The sequence below is a fragment of the Plecotus auritus genome, assembly GCF_963455305.1.
Source record: "Plecotus auritus genome assembly, chromosome: X".
Lineage (NCBI taxonomy): Eukaryota > Metazoa > Chordata > Mammalia > Chiroptera > Vespertilionidae > Plecotus > Plecotus auritus.
Genome location: NC_137784.1, coordinates 130,806,171 through 130,825,581, shown reverse-complemented (window position 1 = coordinate 130,825,581; position 19,411 = coordinate 130,806,171). Strand labels below are relative to the sequence as shown.

General features: G+C 50.4%; 2 protein-coding genes across 2 annotated transcripts; one reads left to right on the top strand and one right to left on the bottom strand.

Annotated features, from left to right (window-relative positions):
* Positions 1–258: 258 nt before the first annotated feature.
* On the bottom strand, positions 259–2,421 carry LOC308240301 (melanoma-associated antigen 4-like; the record flags this gene model as incomplete). The annotated part of the gene is made up of 4 exons (XM_080653191.1): positions 259–1,094; positions 1,263–1,344; positions 2,288–2,318; positions 2,381–2,421. The coding sequence occupies 4 exons, from the start codon at positions 2,419–2,421 to the stop codon at positions 259–261; spliced, it is 990 nt and encodes a 329-aa protein (XP_080509317.1).
* A 13,443-nt stretch (positions 2,422–15,864) lies between these two features.
* Positions 15,865–16,536, top strand: LOC308240300 (melanoma-associated antigen 10-like; the record flags this gene model as incomplete). Its single annotated transcript, XM_080653190.1, has 1 exon — positions 15,865–16,536. One exon carries the CDS (start codon positions 15,865–15,867, stop codon positions 16,534–16,536), a length of 672 nt encoding a protein of 223 aa, XP_080509316.1.
* Between the last annotated feature and the right edge of the window lie 2,875 nt (positions 16,537–19,411).

Sequence of the window (19,411 nt, the reverse complement as noted above, 5' to 3'; positions counted from 1 at the left end):
ATGTGACCAATGTCATTTACAAACTTACATGCTAAAAGCTTATGAAAACTTCTATGAAAAGGAACATTAGAAAATTTCCTTAAAAATTCACAAAGTAATAAAGCAAAAATTTCTCCATCATCATAGGATCCCAAACCATTCCCTGGGCCTCACTAGTGCTTTCTCCTCAAACACAGAGTTGAAAATGGAACGCACTTTATGCCCAGCAAATGAAGTTAATACACATGGGCCTGAAAAGTGCCTGGGTGCAACTCTGGCTCAGGCATAGTGGTTCTCATTACACTCAGGTCCTTCAGGCAGGGATGGGAGAGAACGGGGATCCCTGTCATTAACCCTGAGCACAAAGTTAAGGGCTTTCGATGTGGTTGTCTCAGTGCGGGCCCTGGGACCCCACAGAAACTCATAGCATGCAGGATCGCTATTGGGCACCTGGCGGTACACCACGTATTGTTCCTGCACCCAAATTTTAGTGATGAGCTCCCTGGGCTCCCCATACATCCAGTGCTCCTTCCCATCTTGCACCCCTATAACATTCAGTGCTTCCCAGACTTTCTTCTCAGGGGCACAATCTCCCTCCGCAGCAATCACCCACAGAAGTGTGACCAGGAGGCCGGTGTTGGGATATCTGTTCCCATTGCTCACCATCCCATCATAGGTGAGCCCCAAGGCGGTGACCATTACATAGGTGTGTGCACTGGGGCCCACTTCCTTCACATCAATACCAAAGACCAGCTTCATGACCTCAGTGGCTGCACGGAAGATCTCAGGGAAGTGGACATGGTGCTCTTTGATGACACTACTCAGCATTTCTGCCTTGGTGGTTGGCTCCTTTGCGTGATACTTCAGGAGCAGGAACTCCACCATTTCCATCATCTTTGAATGCAGTGCTTTTTGGAGCAAGATATCGGCATCATCGTCAGGGCCTCCCTCAGTGTTTGGATCCTCCTCCTCGTGGCTGTTGGAGCTCTCATCTTCAGATTGGCTCCATGGAAAGGCTACCAATGCATGGGGGGAGGGGCAGGCACCCTGAGGACACTGGGGAGGACTTGGTGTCTCAGCAGCAGACACCTCCTCTAGGCTATCTATAAACAGGACTGAGGGGGAGGAAGACAGGGAGGAGAGAGACACGGCCTCCTCTTCCTCCTCCTCCTCCTCCTCCTCCTCCTCCTCCTCCTCCTGCATAACCCAGAACAGCTCCTCCACCACCAGATCAGGCATCTCTCTTGGGTCCTGATGGTCTTCCTCAAGCTTGCCGAGCTCACTCATATGATGGCCAGGCATGATGACTTGTGCTGAGACAATGACCGAGTGTGGGCAGAAGATGGCTGATGAAGACCCACAGGCCTGGGGGAGAGGGGGAGTGTGAGAGGTATGAGCTGAGATACACACCCTAGGCGGCTCTGACAAAGGTGACTTATATGTCTCTCCTTTAGGGGTGTACATGGGCCTCACAGGGCTCACTCCTGACCAGCCTGCCCACTAAGAACCTGAAGTAGGAAGTGACCTAACTGCTTAGGGTATAGAAGGCACAGCACAGGGTTCTGTAACTGATGGTGGGGTGTGGAGGTGTCAGGCAATATGGGGTCCCCTCTGACATGGGTGGGGGAGCCCGTGGGGACATATTCATGGTTGGAACCTCACCTTAATTCCTAGCACTTCCTGGCCTTCTGCTGCTCTGTGACTTGAGACTATGTAGCGTAGACCAAGGCCTTCACCTCTTCCAATCCGCAGGCTCTGCTAGAGGGAAAAAAGGGCCACCTCAGCATGTACATGGCAAGGACTGCAATGGGACCCCAGTGCTGACAGGAGGCTTGGCAGAACTCTGTGGGGTCCCCTCTGTTGTGGGTGGAAGGTTCCTCATTGCACAAGTAGGATCTTCACCTTTCCCCTGCCAGGGTCTGGCCCCTCATCGCCTTTTGCTGGCCAGTGGTTAAAATCTCAGAACAAGACCACACACACACACACCTGACATATCAGTGAAGAAACTGAGGGGTCCCCATATGTGGTCCCTCTCCCAGAGGATCAAGAAGGGGTGACTGAAGATTTGGGTCCATCTATCCTGGGATAAGCCTCTGATCATTTCTCACCATAGCACACTGCAGGGTTTCAGACAACTCTCTCTGCTGACTGAGCCCAATCTGCTCAGACTTAGGCTTCACCTCCCTTAGATACAGGAGTAGGAAGTAAGCCGAGCTAACCCAAGCACTATTCTGAGTTTTCTCACTGCTGACAGAAGAGGCAGGGTAGGTCTGGGTTCCCATGTGCTCTGGTTCCCCTCAGTGCTCACCTTGATTCCTGGCAGGATCTGGGACTCCTCTCTGTTGACAAAATGTGGACCAAGGGGATGACCCGACGTGTGGTCTCACAGCAGAGTCCTCACCTTCCCGAGAGATCTGAGACAAAAGTGAACAGGTGCTCCATCTGCCCCTACCCCAGCCCAGTTTCCACACAACTGACACCAGGGCCTGGGCCTGTCTGTTCCAGGTACAGAGTTCCCTTAGTCTGGCCTCAAGGTACTTGCCTTTCTTCCTGGCTAGGCCTGGATCTGAATCCAGCTGACCCGATTTCACCCTGAATAACTGTCCTCAATGAGAATGCTCACGAGGAGCAGGCATGTGGAAAGCGAGAGCATGTCACACCCAGGTACACTGCCTGGGGAATCTGCATGCTGAGGACAGGACACTCCCTGATGCTGAGGGCTCTCTTGTTTTCTCAGGGAGCACATAGCTGCAGTTTTCCACAGAAAGCACTCAGACCATTAGGACCCTTCCACAGCCTCAGCTCCTCTTTTCATGAACTGAAGCCATCCCCTCTGACCCTGGCCCTGTCCTTCCTGAGTGCTCTGAGACAAACGTGAGGAGGAACCACCTCTGCAGACCCATGCCAGGCCTTTTCCCAGGGATGCCAGCAGCACAGATTGTGTTCAGGGCACCCATTGTCTGGAGTGTGGTATCCTCCTTCCTGCCCAAGCTACCCATGTTCACTCGTGGAGTGCCTGGGACCTTTCCCTTCTGCTGAACGGAGAATGAATACTGCAGGCCATGTCCACCATCTCTCTGAGACCTCCAAGGTGGACTTGAGGACACACCACATTGACTATCATGTCCGAGTGACCCAGTTGTGCCAGCAGAGGCTATGCCAGCTGGTCCTTGTTTTTACTGGTTTGGGAGGTACTATCATCCTGCCTCAAGACCCACACTTTGATTACCAGCATTGCCTGGGACACCTCCCATTGTTTCCCTGAATCCAGCACCTTCAGGACAATGTCCTCACCTCCGTTTGCCACTTCTAAGGTAGAGGTCTAGAAACAACCCAAATCCACAGGCCTAGCATGAGGCTTCCAGGTGCTGCTGGGAGGAACAGGCACAATGGGGACACTTTTGGCACTGGCCAAACCTCAGGCATACTTCAAGGTGTGCTAGGGGGCTTCCTGAACCCTAATTCAGGTCCTTACCTCGTATCCTGGGAGAGTCCAGCAGCCCTCCTTTTGCCTCCTGGAGCCTGACTTCTCAGCCCTCAGGGGGTGGAGTCCCCTCTTCTTCCCGCAGGATCCTCACCGTTACTCTTGGCTGGAGTTGGAACCTCCTGTCAACCTAAGATGCCCAAGTCAGGAAGAAAGCATGTGGTCATCGACCGGCATCCTCCCAGGGTTCACAGTAGGGGTAACATGGGGCATCTCTGTTGTGGGGTCCCGGGTCCCTCAGTCTTCCTTTGCATGTTCACCTTGACTCTTGGCAAGACCCGGGTCCTCCCCTCTGCTGCATATATTGTTCCCCCTGAATTCCCAGGGCGGACATCAGGTCTGGGCTTCTGTGGTTCCTCTCTGCACGGTCATCCACCACAGTGCCTCCCAAGAGTTTCAGCAGGGCAGACTTCTGTGGACTCCCCTCTGCTTAGGGTTCCTGGATTCCTCAGTCCTCCTTTGGGGTACTCCTTGACCCTTCCCTCTGCCCACCTGAGACCCTGCTCCTTACACCAAACCCCAGAGCCTGTCAGACCTGGATGCAGAAGCCAGGAAAAGCACCTTGACTCTGGGCACTGCCTCTGCATCCCATCTGTGGACCTGAGGCCCTACACTTTTTATCAAGTTTCCACTCTCACTCAAACCTGAATGCTGAAGTCAGGAAACACCACATGCGGTCACCCTCCCTGGGGCCTTCCAAGCCTGAGAACAAGGTGGGGTTTTGTGCGGCCTCTACATTGGGAGTCTGGGTCCCCGCAGTCCTGACACAGGGTCCTTACCTTGACCCTGGCAGGTCTTGGTTCCTTCCTCTGCAGACCTGGGGCTTGTTTGTTATATGAAATCCCACAGGCTCCTGGACCCTGATTTGAAGGCATCAAATGCCACTTGAGTCCGGGCAGTACTTCTGCCCTCCCCTCTGTGGGCCTGATTCCCTACACTGTTTTTTTAATGTTTTAATAATTCTTTATTATTGAAAATACTAGAGGCCTGCTGCACGAAATTTGTGCAAGAGTAGGCTTTCCTACCCCTGGCTGCCGGCACCAGCTTCCCTCTGTCACCCGGGACCTGTCTTCCCTGCCAGCCCTGGCTTCCACCAGAAGGTCGTCCACAAGGATATCTGGTCTAATTAGCATATTTTGCTTTTATTTTTATAGATTACACATGACCCCCTTCAGCCTACCCTGTCCTCTGACCCCCAACCTCACCACCCAATTGTCTGTATCCACGGGCCCTGCATATATGCATACAAGGTCCTTGGTTGATTACTTCCCACCATCCCCAACTTCTCTCTGAGATTTCCCAATCTGTTCTATGCTTGCATCTGTGGGTATCTATTTGTTCATCAGTTTACTTTGTAACTTAGATTCCACATATGAGTGCAATGATGTGATATTTATCTTCCTCTGACTGGCTTATTTTACTTAGCATGATACCCTCCAGGTCCCTCCATGCTGTCTCAAAGGGTAAGACAGCCTTCCTTTTATACTGCTGCATAGTATTCCATGGTATAAATGTACCACAGCTTTTTCATGAAATCATTTACTGATGGGCACTTGGGCTGTTTCCAGATCTTAGCTATTGTAAATTGTGCCGCTATGAACATAGGGGTGCATACATTCTTTCCGTTTTTTTTGGATATATTCCTAGAAGTGTGATTCCCTACACCTTATACCAAGTCCTGAGTCTCACTCAGTCCTGGATACAGGAGTCAGGACTCTCTGCACTTGGTGTTTTACCAGGGAACATCCTAAGGCTGATAGCAAGGTAGGGTTTTATGGGGTCCCCTAGTTGTGGGGTCCAGGGTGCCCTCAGTCGTCCTGTGGCTGTGCTCCTTACATTGAACCCTAGCGTATCTCAGACCTGCATGCCGAAGTCAGGAAACAAATGAAGGGGTCATCTGCTATGGGGGCTCCCATGGCTTGTAGCAGGGGAGGGCTTTTATGGGGTCCCCTACATTGTGGGGTCCAGGGTCCTGTCTATTCTCCTTCAGCGGACCTGTGGCTCTGCTCCTTACACCGAACCTCAGAGTCTCTCAGACCTGATGCAGAGGTCACCCCACCCTGTAGTCACCCCACCCACTGGTCCTCCCTGGACTGATGATTTTGGTGTCCAGGGTCCCCTAATCTTCTTCAGGGTTCTCAACTTGACAGCAGCAGGATCTGGAGTTCCCCCTCTGCTGTCTGAAGCCCTGCTCCTTCTATGAAACCCCCAGTGTATCTCAGACTGAATGCAGAACTCACAAAGCACAATGTGTGAGATCACCCCTCCCCCACCCCCAGGAGGCCTGCCTGATAGACACTGTTCTGGGGTCCAGGGCCCCCAATCTCCCTCAGGGTCCTCAACTTGACAGCAACAGGACCTGGGCTCCCCCTCTTCTGCCTGTATCCCTGTTCCTTCTACCAAACCCCCAGTGTATCTCAGACCGAATGCAGAACTCACAAAGCACAATGTGCGAGATCACCCCTCCCCCACCCCCAGGAGGCCTGCCTGATGGACACTGTTCTGGGGTCCAGGGCTCCCCAATCTCCCTCAGTGTCCTCAACTTGACAGCACCAGCACCTGGGGTCCCCCCTCTGCTGCCTGTATCCCTGTCCTCCTACCACACCCCCATTGTCTCTCAGACTGAATGCAGAACTCACAATGCACAATGTGTGAGGTCACCCCTCCCCCACCCCTAGGAGGCCTGCCTGATAGACACTGTTCTGGGGTCCAGGGCCCCCAATCTCCCTCAGGGTCCTCAACTTGACAGCAACAGGACCTGGGCTCCCCGTCTTCTGCCTGTATCCCTGTTCCTTCTACCAAACCCCCAGTGTATCTCAGACCGAATGCAGAACTCACAAAGCAAAATGTGTGAGATCACCCCTCCCCACCCCCAGGAGGCCTGCCTGATGGATACTGTTCTGGGGTCCAGGTCCCCCAATCTCCCTCAGGGTCCCCACACTGACTCCGGCCACGTCCTGGACACCCTCTGCGGACCTGAGACTCGGCCATGACACGAAGCCCCAAGAGTGTCTCAACCTGGAAGATGGGAAGTCAGTCCTCGCCGCTGGTGGTCACCCCACACCTTAGGGCTCCCAGGACTGACTGCTCTTGGGCCCAGAGTCACCTTGTCTTCCCCCACGGCCCTCACCATGAGGCCTGCAGGTCCTGGGACCCTCCCTCTGTGAACCGGGAGGCGGGACCCTCACACGGCGGCCCTCAACCCCGAGACCCCTGTGGAGGTCTTTGGGCCTCACTCCCCAGGGCTCCCGGCAGGGGCTGAACTAGATCCCAGGGGACCTCCGTCTGGTCCTCACCCTGATTCCAGGCAGAGTCTGGGCTCCGCCAACCTGAGATTGCCCCCCTCAGCGGTTGTCCCCTCTACCGGCCCGAAGCCGGCCTTCTAAAGATGGCGCTCAGCTCCCTCAGGCTTCTCAGGCGGAAGTCAATGACATCACTTCCGGAAAACAATTCTGGGGTAGTGGAGGACTTCTAACAGGGCCGGGGTTCCGCTCCCAGTGTGCTCAGCCGCACCGTCTGGTCCCCACCTGGGCTGGATGGCCTGGGACCCCACCCTGTGCTGACCTGGGTCTGTGCCCCTCAGGCCAAGTGTCGCCTCCCCCAGGTCCCTCTAGGAGGTGGGGCGGGAGTGCACAGCCTGACAACTCTGCCTGAGGTACCCCCGATCTGACAGGAGCACCAGAGCTGGGTTCCTGGGTGGTCCCTCTGTTGTGGGGCGGGTAGAGCCCTCAGTGCTTACTTGGAGGGTCTTCACAACCCTGGCGTAGACCACTGTGGTCACATCGCAGTTCCTAGATGGGGCGCTGCACAGCCAAGGTCCCTGGGGAGCAGCAGACCCTGACTGCCTCCCCTCCCCCACTTCCCATGGTGTCTCTTCACCAGACAGGCTGACACGTTGGAAACCTTGTGTTCTAAATGTTTCATTTTCATTAAAGTCGCTGATCTGTAGTAGGGATTTGGAGAGGGCCTGCGGTTTGGGGTTATCTGTCTACCTTTGCTTGTCGTTGCAGGCTTTTTCCCTTTTGAACCTCATTCATAGTAATTATTGCATTTTGCAACTCTACCTAGTTTGTATACATTTTATTTATACATACATGTTTATATATGTATATATATAAGTATAAATCTGCATATATTGTGTATGTGTACACATATAGCCTAAATGTTGATCAGGTTTGTTTACATATCCATACATGCCCATACCATATACATAAATACACACACACACACACACACACATATGCATGTCTATGTCCTATGTATTTACATGTACTAGACAAGTTATTTTATGAAATCTTACCTAATCTTACTATGCATGATTTACTCTGACACTTGCTTTTCTACTCCTAGTCTATTCTTTATATTCTATTGAAACCATAATTTTTGAAAGGCCAGTCCTCAACCACTTCCCAGCTCCCCCAGAGAACCACCTCAACCACAAGTGCCAGCTTACCAGTCTTGTCTCCCGGAGGGGCTTGCTCATATTATGTTGTTTAGATTTTATTGTTGAATCCTGCCCAGCCCATGCCCTGCAACCTCTTCCTTTGATAATTTCCCTCCTTTTATTTAGGGAGCAGAAGTCAGCAGTCCAAGCCTAATTGTTATTTGGGCAACAACCTGTATAGCACTAAGTCTGTAAAAATTTTAAGCAGAATAGACATATTTGCAATATTGTGTTTCCCATGAGTGAATATGGAAACTGCTCCATTTGTTTGGCGCTTCTTTTTCTTTAACCTGAATCTCTCAGTATAATTTTTAGTTGACTCTTTTTCAATTAGGATACTTCTTGGTTATGTTTTGGCTTTTATAGCTGTGGTCAATGAGATTTTTGTATTACATGTTCTAAATAGTTATTGCTTTGTGTGGAAAGTTATTGTTATGCTATGGTCATCTTCCATACAGTTTATTATGCATTTGATAATCCAGATCTCCATTTCTGAATTTTCTAGATAGATGATCATATTATCAACAGATACTATTTGTTTATTTTCCATATTCAAACCTCATATTTACTTTTATACCCACAGCCCGCAACTCTGCCTTGTCCCTACCATTAATGGAAATGCTTTTAATGTTTCACACTTAAGTAGGTTGTTCTAAATTTTAGGAAATGGAAATTTCCTTTTGGCTGAGTTTGTTCAAAGTTTTTCCCCTGAACTCATATTAAAGTGTTGTTTTTTTTTCAAGTCTCTCTCTCTGTAGCCATTGACATGAAAATTTTTTTTTCTATTCTATTTTGTATGCATGGAGTTCCAATAGAAATTTTATAACATTAAATCCAATTTTTATTCTTTGGATATAGGCTGATAGTCTATGTGGTCATTTAATGCACTATTGATTTGAATATGCCATTAATATATAGAGGCTATTTTATGCTATGTGAATGAACTTGTTCCAAAAGTTCTGTTTGTGAGAATTCCTCAAGATTTTGAATAAAAGAAAGGTAGCCTGGGAGGATGAGTTGTACAATTGCCCATCTTTTTGTATGCTTTGGAACAGTCAGCATAAGATTCTGATGAGTTCTCCCTGACCATTTGATAGGAGTGCCCTTTGAACCTTTCTTTTTCTGGAACATCTGAGAGTGGCTTCAGCTTTGAATCCAAGTTTCAGTGTGTGGCTGTATCCAAGTTTATTAATGAATTCGCCTGTTGAAGGAAGACTTGGTTGGCCATTATGAATCAAACTGCTCTAATCATGCATAGTTTTGGTGTTTTCTTATGGACCCCAAATTCACTTGATAAAACTGACAATTGCGGATTCTGAATCTAATGGCAAGTCCATGTTTGACTTTATAAGAATCTGCCAAACTGTCTTCTAAAGGCTGTAACATTTTCTTCCCTATTAACAGCGAAGGAGAGTTCCTCATCCTCTCCCAAATTTGGCACTTTCAGGTTTGAGGACTCTGGCCATTGTGATAGGTTTGCAGTTGATTATTTTTTGTAGTTTACATTTTCATTTTCATAATGAAAAATGATGCTGAGCATGTTTATGGGTGATTTTTATTTTCTTTAGTGTGTGATCTATATATCCTGTTTGGTGAAGTGTCCTTAAATCAGTTATATATTTGTATGGGCTTGTTAATTTCCATCACGTAGTAAATATTTTTATTTATTTGGACACAAGTCCCTCATGATATATGGGACTTAAAATATTTTCTGCCTGCCTGTGGTTTTCACACCGATAGACCCGGGCCTTGCCCAGAGTCAAGTGATTAAGGCCCCTGAGAGCAGAGTAATAGAGTGAAGATGGGAGTGCCCGACTTTGCTTGAAAGACCCCCTCAGAGGGAGATCTTTCCCCTCTTTTCTCCACCTACCTGGGCCTCCCAGAATCCAGCAATGCCTTGCCTTTCCTTCCACAAAAGGCACATCCTGATCAGGAGGACAAGAATGTCAGGGAGGGGGGACGAGTCTCAGTTGTTTGAGAAACTGAACCCAACCATGTAAACATAGAGTTCTAATAAGGAATTGTCTCACGTGGTTATGGAGGCTCAAGATGCTTTGAGTGAAACTCTTAAAAGGTCTGCTTGTGCCTTTTCTGCACTTCTTAAGGTTTGATCAGACCCCCCCCCCCCCAATAAATAAACACCTATGACAATGGCCAAAATCTGGTACAGTCACAACACCAAATGCTGTCAAGGATGTGGAATAGCAGGAACTTGCATTCATTACCTGTGGGAAAGTGAAATAGTACAGCCACATTGGAAGCTGTATGTATGGTCAGGCAGTTTCATATAATAGTAAACATAATTGTAACATATGATGCAGCAACTCCATAAGTATTTATCCCATGTTAATGATGCTGTATCTGCGTAGGCACATCTGTTGTTAAAACCTTACCACTCTGGTTTGTGACATTGATAATGGGTTGGCGTTATACATGGGAGGGAGCAGTGGCTTACTAGGATATCTCTGTACCATCAGCTCTATTTTTCTCTGCCATCTAAAAGCGTTGTAAATAATTAAGTCTTAAAAGAAACACAATATGAACCACAGTATCTGAGCAATAAAATTTGAGCAGACCCTAAGGGAAACTGAAAATTGTGACGAGCTAGCACTTGTGTCTGGGGTGGGAGTATGGGGGAGTCGGGAAGTTGGGAGGGCCATAGGCTGTATGACACAGATGACAAGGAAGGTCGGAAGAAAGATTTTAAATGTATGCTCTATAGCTTGGCTCAAATCTGGGGCATTCAGACAACAAGTGCCAGTAACCTTGGGGGAATACCACTGCCTTGGAAAAGCTGGGACTTTTGAGGCATGTTATTCAGATTCCATGCTAATAATCACCTGACAACTATCTTGGTGGGTTAGTGCTGGCTTTTCAAAAATTATCTTAATAGTATATAAAGAACAGACAAAATTAGAATAGTGAGTACCAGAATAAATCATGTATGTTAAGCATAGGTGTTCTCTCATAAAATACCTTGGATAGTATCCTATCTAATAAAAGGGTAATATGCAAATAAACCATCATTGCATCACAAAGATGGCAGTGCACATAGCCACAAGATGGCGGTGCCCAGTCCAGTCAGCCCCGCTGGAGTCCCCAAGTCCTATGGGGGCGGCCACTGACAGCAGTCAGCGTGAGCAGCCTGGCAGAATGCTTGCTTCATCACCTTGGCGAAGAAGAAATTGTTCTGCCTCGGCCCCTCGGAGGACCTCTGTGCAGTGGGCCTGGAGCAGCCGGGGCCTCTAGGAGACAAAAGGGCCCACCCATAGCCTCCTTGGCCAAACACAGGCTGGGAGAGGACACTGCAGGCACACCTCCCATGGAAGCAGCACGCCTCCCTCCTGCCTCCCGCGGAATCAGCGCAGATCCCTCCCAGCTACCACAGAAGTCACACAGCTCCCATGGAAGCAGTTCAGCTCCCAGTGGTGTGCTGCTGTTCCAGAGGCTCCCATGGAAGCGGTGGGCAGCCTACTGTGCACGATATCACTCAATGGGCTACTATTTTATATAGAAATATGCACATAAATGCATATGTTCTTAGCATATATATATATACACACACACACACATTTAGGTACAGGACATATATATATGTGGGTATATAAGCACATGTAACCTGTATTTATGTTATATGTATTTAAGGACTGTACACAAACTAGGTAGAGATGTAGAATGTATTACTAAGAATGAGGATTAAAAGTGAAAACACCTGCATTGCACAAGGGACATGTAGACAGACAACCACAATGTCACACCCCCCCAAATCCCTGCTGCTGCTCAGCATCTTTAGTAGCAGTTTTAGAACCCTCAGTTTCCACAGGACCATCTGAGATGGTGAAAAACCCCATGAGAAGGGGGACTTCTCTACCGCTCCCCTTGCCCTCTGTGCAACAGCGCCCCCTCCAGCATCGGTATTGCAGCGTCTCTGCAAGGGTTGTGAGGCGCTCCTGAGTGAGGACTTTGGGGTCCACTGGCTTCAGAACAGAGGGCACTAGAGAATCCATCTCCTGGTGTTCCTGTCAGCTCTACGGGACCCTGGGTGGGGCTCTCAGGCTGAGCATATGCCTGCACAGGCCTGGGGAATCGGGGGGAGTTAGAGCAGAGGTCTGAGGACACAGACTTGGGTCCGCAGAGGGCAGGGGCCCTGGTGTTGTCAGGTGCGGGAGGGGAACAGAGTCACCACTCCCGGGCCTCTAGATCCGATCTCTGCCCCTGCTCTCAGGCCCCGGGGACCCCAGAAAGCCCGTCCGGAAGTTCCGCCCACTGACTTCCCCTGGGGAAGTCTGAGAGAGGAGAGCGCCATGTCTGGGAGGCCGGCTTCGGGTCGGTAGAGGGAAGGAGCCCAGGTATGACCCTGAGGGACGACTGAGGCCCCGGGACCCAGGGTGACCCTGCCGTCAGCACTGAGAGTCTGCCGTGGGGTGTTTGAGAAGTATTTCCTGCACCCCTCGCCCACCTCGTCAGAGAATGGGAGGGGCGGAGGGAGGAGGCGGTCAAGGACAAGCGCTGAGGGGGGCAACCTCAGGTCGGCTCGGGCGGGGTCCAGACTCTGCCTGGAATCAGGGTGAGGACCAGACGGAGGTTCCCTGGGATCTAGTTCAGCCCCTGCCGGGAGCCGTGAGGTGTGAGGCTCACAGACCTCCACTGGGGTCTCGGGGTTGAGGGCCTCCGTCTTGGGGTCTGCCCTCCCTGTTCACAGAGGGAGGGTCCCAGGACCTGCAGGCCGCATGGTGACGGCCGTGGGTGAAGACAAGGTGACTCTGGGCTCCAGAACAGTCAGTCCTGGAAGCCCCAAGGTGCGGGGTGACCACCAGCGGCGAGGACTGACTTCCGCATCTTCCAGGTTGAGACACTGGGGGGAGCTCCGTGTCATGGCAGAGTCTCAGGTTGGCAGAGGGTGTCTGTGACCTACCCGGAGTCAGTGTGGGGACCCTGAGGGAGATTGGGGCCCCTGGACCCCAGAACAGTGTCTGTCCGGCAGGCCTCCTGGGGGTGGGGGAGGGGTGATCTCGCACATTGTGCTTTGTGAGTTCTGCATCTGGGTCTGAGAGACACTGGGGGTTGGATAGAAGGAGCAGGGCTTCAGGCAGCAGGGGTGGGGGATCCAAGGTGCTGCTGCTGTCAAGTTGAGGACCCTGAGGGAGATTGGGGGCCCTGGACCCCAGAACAGTGTCCATGGGGCAGGCCTCCTGGGGGTGGGGGAGGGGTGATCTCGCACGTTGTGCTTTGTGAGTTCTGTATCTGGGTCTGAGAGACACTGGGGGTTGGATAGAAGGAGCAGGGCTTCAGGCAGCAGGGGTGGGGGATACCATGTCCTGCTGCTGTCAAGTTGAGGACACTGAGGGAGATTGGGGGGCCCTGGCCCTCAGAAGAGTGTCCTTCCTGCAGGCCTCCTGGGGTGGGGGAGGGGTGATCTCACTCATTGTGCTTTGTGAGTTCTGCATCTGAGTCTGAGAGACACTGGGGGTTTGGGAGAAGGATCAGGGCTTCAGGCAGCACGGATGGGGGCAGGCCATGCTGCTGTCAAGTTGAGGACACTGAGAGACCAAGAGGTGACCCTGGGCCCCAGAATACTCAGTGCTGGGAGGATAAGAGGGCCTTGGCCTGCAGGATGCATCCTCCCATTAGGAGAAGGAATAGATGGAATCTCTGCCAGGAAAAAAATGTGGATATCTCAAGGTCTCTGAGGGGTTTGTGCCACAGACAGTGTTCCCACTGAAATCAGCCCTGCCTCTGTGATGCCAGAAGTCCGTAGGCAGGGGTAGCCTCAGGTGGTGCACCCTTACTTCTGCCTTGGGCTCTCAGGGCAGTGAGGCTTGAGGGCCAATTTCATGTCAGTAGAGGGGGCCACATCTGGTCAGCATAGAAGAGTCCCAGGATCTGACGTATCTCAAGAATTTGCCTTGATTCCAGGCAAATTGTAGTCCACCTGAGAGGGTGGAAGGTGTGAAGCCTCCCCACTCCAAAGGGAAGGAACTTGACAGTGTCTAGCTTGCCCTGTTCTCAGACCCGGGAAGACCCTGGCGGAAAGGACTGGATGTTGCAAATTCCTGCTGTTGCCACATGGATGTGGATGGGGGAATCTTGGGGATGTGAGGACCTAGGTCTGAGAGTTAACCCAAGATCAGCAGCGGGACTAGTCCCAGGATCTGCCCGGTGTGAACGTGCTGATAATCCGTGAAGCCTCAATGCACACCCCCTTCTCAGAAGAGGGGGGGTGATACAAAGTCCAGCAGTCCGCAGTCCTCAACCCTGAAAGGAACAACAGTGGACCTAAGTGGCACGCTCCTTTCTATCATGGGTGGGAAAGTGGGGAGTCCTCGGTGAGGTGGGGTCTTTCTCTAAGCGGGGGAGATAGAGTATCCCAGGTAGGAGGCATGGAGGTAGGGCCGGCCCAGGCAGGAGTAAAAATGAATAACCTACAGGGGCACCGGGAATGCAACCAGCACAGAGTACCCAGTCCCTGCTGCCAGCATTTTCTGATGATGGCAGGGATCCCGGGGGGGGGGTATAGGGGGGGTGGAGAGGGGAGATGGTAGCCACCTGAGGCTACCCCTGGAGTTTGTGCAATGTGATGCCTCCTCATCTGTCTCTTGGGGCTCTCAGGTAGGTGAGGACCTTGGTCTGAGTGGACAAAGTCCGGTCATCTGAGAAAGGGTATCCGCTCAACAGTGACAAGAGTCCCGGGTCTTGCCAAAGTGAAGATGAGGACCCCGAGGGAGGAGTGAGTGTACCCCAAACCCCGGGAGAAAGACAGGGCCCAACACAAATCCAGCCTGCCCCTACTCTGAGCCCTAGAAACCCTGGGCAAGGCTGTCAGGCTGAGTCCCTTCTCATTTCCAGATTAGTGCTTTCCAGGAGGGCTTTGTCTGGGGGTCTGGACAAAGGTCAGCTGAGGCAGGATTCCACAAGTTGACAGGGTAGTCACAATGAAGAGTGAGGGGATCTCTGACCCCAGGACACATGGAGCCCAGGCCTGCCCAGCCATTTTGGTCAGGAATGGGGAGACCTGGAATCTGTGGGTGTACTGGCTTCCCTCACTTCCTCCTCAGTCATCTATGGAGGTGAGACCTTTCCTTTAGGAGGGTAGTCACAGGACAACACATGGAGTTTTTTCAGTTCCTGCAGCGTGACAAGGTAAGGACTGAGTGGGACATCATCCCAGGACAGATGGACTCAATAGAGTATAGTTATTGTTCCTTGGTGACACCTGTTAGAGTCTGGGCAGGTGTTTCCAGATTTGGGGCCACCCCAAGTCCTTCTGGTGAGTGTCAGGGGTGTGTAGCCTTGTTCTGAGAATTTTGTTTCCGGCCAGCATTAGGGGAGGAGAAGGTCTGGATTGGACAGGTGGTGACGCTGAGTGAGCATGGAGGGGATTCCCCATCCAGGACAGAGGAGATCCCACAGTACCCAATCCCACCTCACCACACTGTCTTTCCTAGAACCTTAGGTTGTGCCAGCTGCACCCTGAGGAGCCTTCTCACTTCCTCCTTCAGGCTCTTACTGGACAGGTCACTGAGGAGAGACACCTGTGATGTGGAAAAGCACTTCTGAAAAAGAGACTTGTAATTAGCCTTTGTCAGAGCCCCCTAGAGTGAATTTCCCAACTGAGGCCCCTCACATTCCCTCTCTCTCACAGGCCCATGAGTCTCCATTAGCCACTTTCTGCCCAACTGCTGTCGCAGTCCCAGCACACATCATCATGCGTCACCATCAGAGGAATGAGCTCTACACGTCTGAGGAAGACCTTCAGGACTCAAGGGAGAACCTCGACCCGGTGGTGGTGCAGCTGCTTGGGCCTGAGGAGGTAGAGGAGGAGGAGGCTATATCTCCCTCCTCCTCTGTCTCTTCCTCCCTCTCAGTCCTGTTCCAAGAGAGCCTGGATGAGGTGGCTGCTGCTGAGACAGCAAGTCCTCCCCACAGCCCTCAGGGTGCCTGCCTTCCCCCTGCTGCCATGGCAGCCTCTCCATGTAGCCTACCTGAAGGTGAGGGCTCCAGCTTCCGAGATAAGGAGGGGCCAAGCAGCAGGGAGGGCCCTGAAGAGGCCGAGTCCTCTCTCCAAGGCGCCCTGCATTTGAAGAAGGCATACCTGTTGGCATTTCTGCTCCTGAAGTATCGCACCAGGGAGCCAACCACAAAGGCAGAAATGCTGAGCAGGGTCATCAAAGAGCACCAGGACCACTTCCCTGAGATCTTAGGTGCAGCCTCTGAGTGCATGCAGCTGGTCTTTGGCATTGATGTGAAGGAAGTGGACCCCAGCACCCACACCTATGTCCTGGTCACCACCTTGGGCCTCACCTATGATGGGATGGTGGGCGATGGGCACAGATTTCCCAACACTGGCCTCCTGGTCACAGTTCTATGGTTGATCGCCTCAGAGGGTGACTGTGTTCCTGAGGAGGAAGTGTGGAAAGCCCTGCAAGCAAGGGGCTTGCATGATGGGAAAGAGCATTGTATCTATGGGGAGCCTAGAGAGCTCCTCACTAATGTTTGGGTGCAGGAACAGTACCTGGAGTACCGGCAGGTGCCCAATAGCCATCCTGCACGCTATGAGTTCCTGTGGGGTCCCAGGGCGCACGCTGAGACCACCAAGTTGAAAGTCCTTGAGTTTTTACTCAAGTATTAGAGAAGGGATCCAAGTTCTGTCCCATCCCTGTCTGAAGAGGTTCTGAGTGATGAGGAAGAGCAGGCCTGAGCCAAGTTTCAGTCAGGCACACTTCAGGCCCATGTCTGACATGATGTGGGGACAATTCTTTAGTCTGTTTGAGAAGAGGGCAGTCAATGTTCTAGGTAGTGAGGCCCAGGGCTATTTGGGGAAATAAGGGCTGTAGCATCTGTGGGTTCCTGTGATGATTTAGTAATGTATCCTTGTTTCCTTTAGGAATTGTAAATGTGTCCAGTTACATAGAAGGTTCCATAAGCTTCAGAACCTAATTTTGTGAATGATATTGACCATACATGTATTTGTACTATCCAGTTTGAAAGTAAGAGTTTTGTTATTGTGCAACACAAAATGGGACACCTTTCACCATAGTTTGGGATTCTGAACTAGATACCATGGCATTAGAACAGGATTTTCTTGGAAATGTGAAAGAACTCAGCAATACAATCTATGGAGTCAAGAAATAGAGAAATAAAAGCAAAAAGCTTGTTAATTCTTACTTCTTTTCCATTCTTGTGTGTCATTCTATGAAACAAACTACATAAGGGTCGTAGGATTTGCTTGGTTCATTCAAGAAAATGGAGGTATTTCAACTGAGTAAAGACGACCCCTGCTCAGTGGTTTGTATATTCTCCAGACATTCACTGAGCTTCTGTCCTCTGAAATGCCCTTTCTTAGTAATGAGCACCACCATAAGCAGGACCCACCAACCCACAGGAAGACAGTGGGAGCTGCAGCCATATAATGAAGGTGGTGAGGTATCCCGTAAGTCATATAGAATAAGCAAAAGAATGGGAGAGGTGGTGGGGCTCCAGGGGACAGTACTCAAATGTAAAAGATTTGACCAGGATAGTTTGGGGCTTTGGGAAACTTTGATGCCTTCTGTGGGGGTTGATTGTATTGAAGCTGAGTAGTGGCAGTGGCCAGATCTTGCTGATAGTGTGTTTTGGGCTTGAGGAGATAGAATGAAAAGAGAAATTGGAAATTCCTTCTGGATCATGTATAAACCAGAGAGAAATGTCCACCCGAGGCAGGTAGAAGGGTGTCTTCCCTGTACTTCTATCCCATTGTAGGAGTACACAGTGAAGACACAGGTGTTTCATCCACATTACCTGCAAGGATTTCCCGAGAAATAAGGGTCTTGCTCCTTGTAGCAATGCCCCCAAGTTACTGGGCAGGCATTCTTCTCCCTGGCCTGGGAAAGCCAGGTCTGACTCCAATGAAATAATACATTATTTCTGTTTCTGCCGGGGCTGACCAGCAGCCCCTGAGCGATGGATGAATGATTACTCTGACACACGTTTCTGTGAAATACAGAGCTAAGGGACTGCTTGGCTTAAACCACACAGCCTGTTTCGCCTGCCTCCTTAGGCTGTTATTGTAACAACAGCTTGAACTAACCTATTAGATACTATCAGTAGCATATGTATCCTTGAGAAGACACACGCCTCTGTAGTGTCCTTTAAGCAAGGACTTCTAAAGAGGAAACAAAGATTCCAGTAAAACACCCGGGGGCTCAGACTTCTTTGGAAAAGTCAAGGCAGGCACGGCCACCTTTGCCCAGCTCCCCCTGGAGGCCCCTGACCTTTCAGAGATTCCTCCTTATTAAATTTCCAACCAAGTCCCATGCTTTCCCACATCTCCCCATTTTTTGTTTTGCTGGCTGCAGAAGAAAGAGGGAGGCAGTGAACTTTCTGCTTTGCAATGTCGGGGTCCGCGAAGCCTGTTCACTCTGGAGTTCAGATTTTTTTTATTATTATTTAAATTGTTACATATGTCTCCTTTTTCTCTGATTGATACCCCCCTGGGCCACTCCCTCCCCCAGGACAAACCCCCACCACCCCAGTGTCTGTGTCAGCTCATTATGCTAATATGCATGCATACAAGTCCTTTGGTTGATCTCTAACCCCCCTTCCCTGCCTTCTCTCTGAGGCTGGACGGTTTGTTCAGTATTACCTTGCCTCTGCATCTGTTTTTGTTCATCAGTTTATGTTGTTCATTATATCCCACATATGAGTGAGGCCGTGTGATATTTATCTTTTTCTGACTGGTTTATTTCTCTTAGCATAATGCTCTCTAGTTACATCCGTGCTGTTGCAAATGGTAAAAGTTCCTTCTTTTTTATAGCAACACTAGAGGCCTGATGCATGAAATTCGTGCAAGGGGTTTGGCACTCACAGCCCTGGCCAGCCCTGGCAGCCCCTCACTGCCTCACTGCCTCACTCCCCCGGCTGGCCCTCGCAGCCCCGGCTCTGTCCAGAAGGTCATCCAGATGGTTGTTCTGCTGTTCGGTCTAATTAGCATATTAGGTCTTTATTATATAGGATAGTGTTCTATTGTGTTGATGTACCACAGATCTTTAATCCACTCATCTGCTGATGGGCACTTAGGCTGTTTCCAAATCTTAGCTATTGTAAATTGTGCTGCTATGAACATAGGGGTTCATATATCCTTTCTGATTGGTGTTTCTGGTTTCTTGGGATATAGTCCTAGAAGTGGGGTTACTAGGTCAAATGGAAATTCCATTTTTAACTTTTTGAGGAAACTCCATACTGTTTTCTACAGTGGCTGCCCCAGTCTGCATTCTCACAACAGTGCAAAAGGGTTCTTTTTTCTCCACATCCTCACCAGCACTTGTCCTTTGGTTTGTTGATAATAACCATTCTGACAGGTGCGAGATGGTACCTCACTGTTGTTTTGATTTGCATCTCTAGGATGATTAGTGACTTTGAGCATGTTTTCATATGTCTCTCAGCCTTCTGTATGTCCTCTTTTGAAAAGTGTCTATTTAGGTCCTTTGCCGAGCCCATTTTTTGATTGGATTGTTTATCTTCCTTTT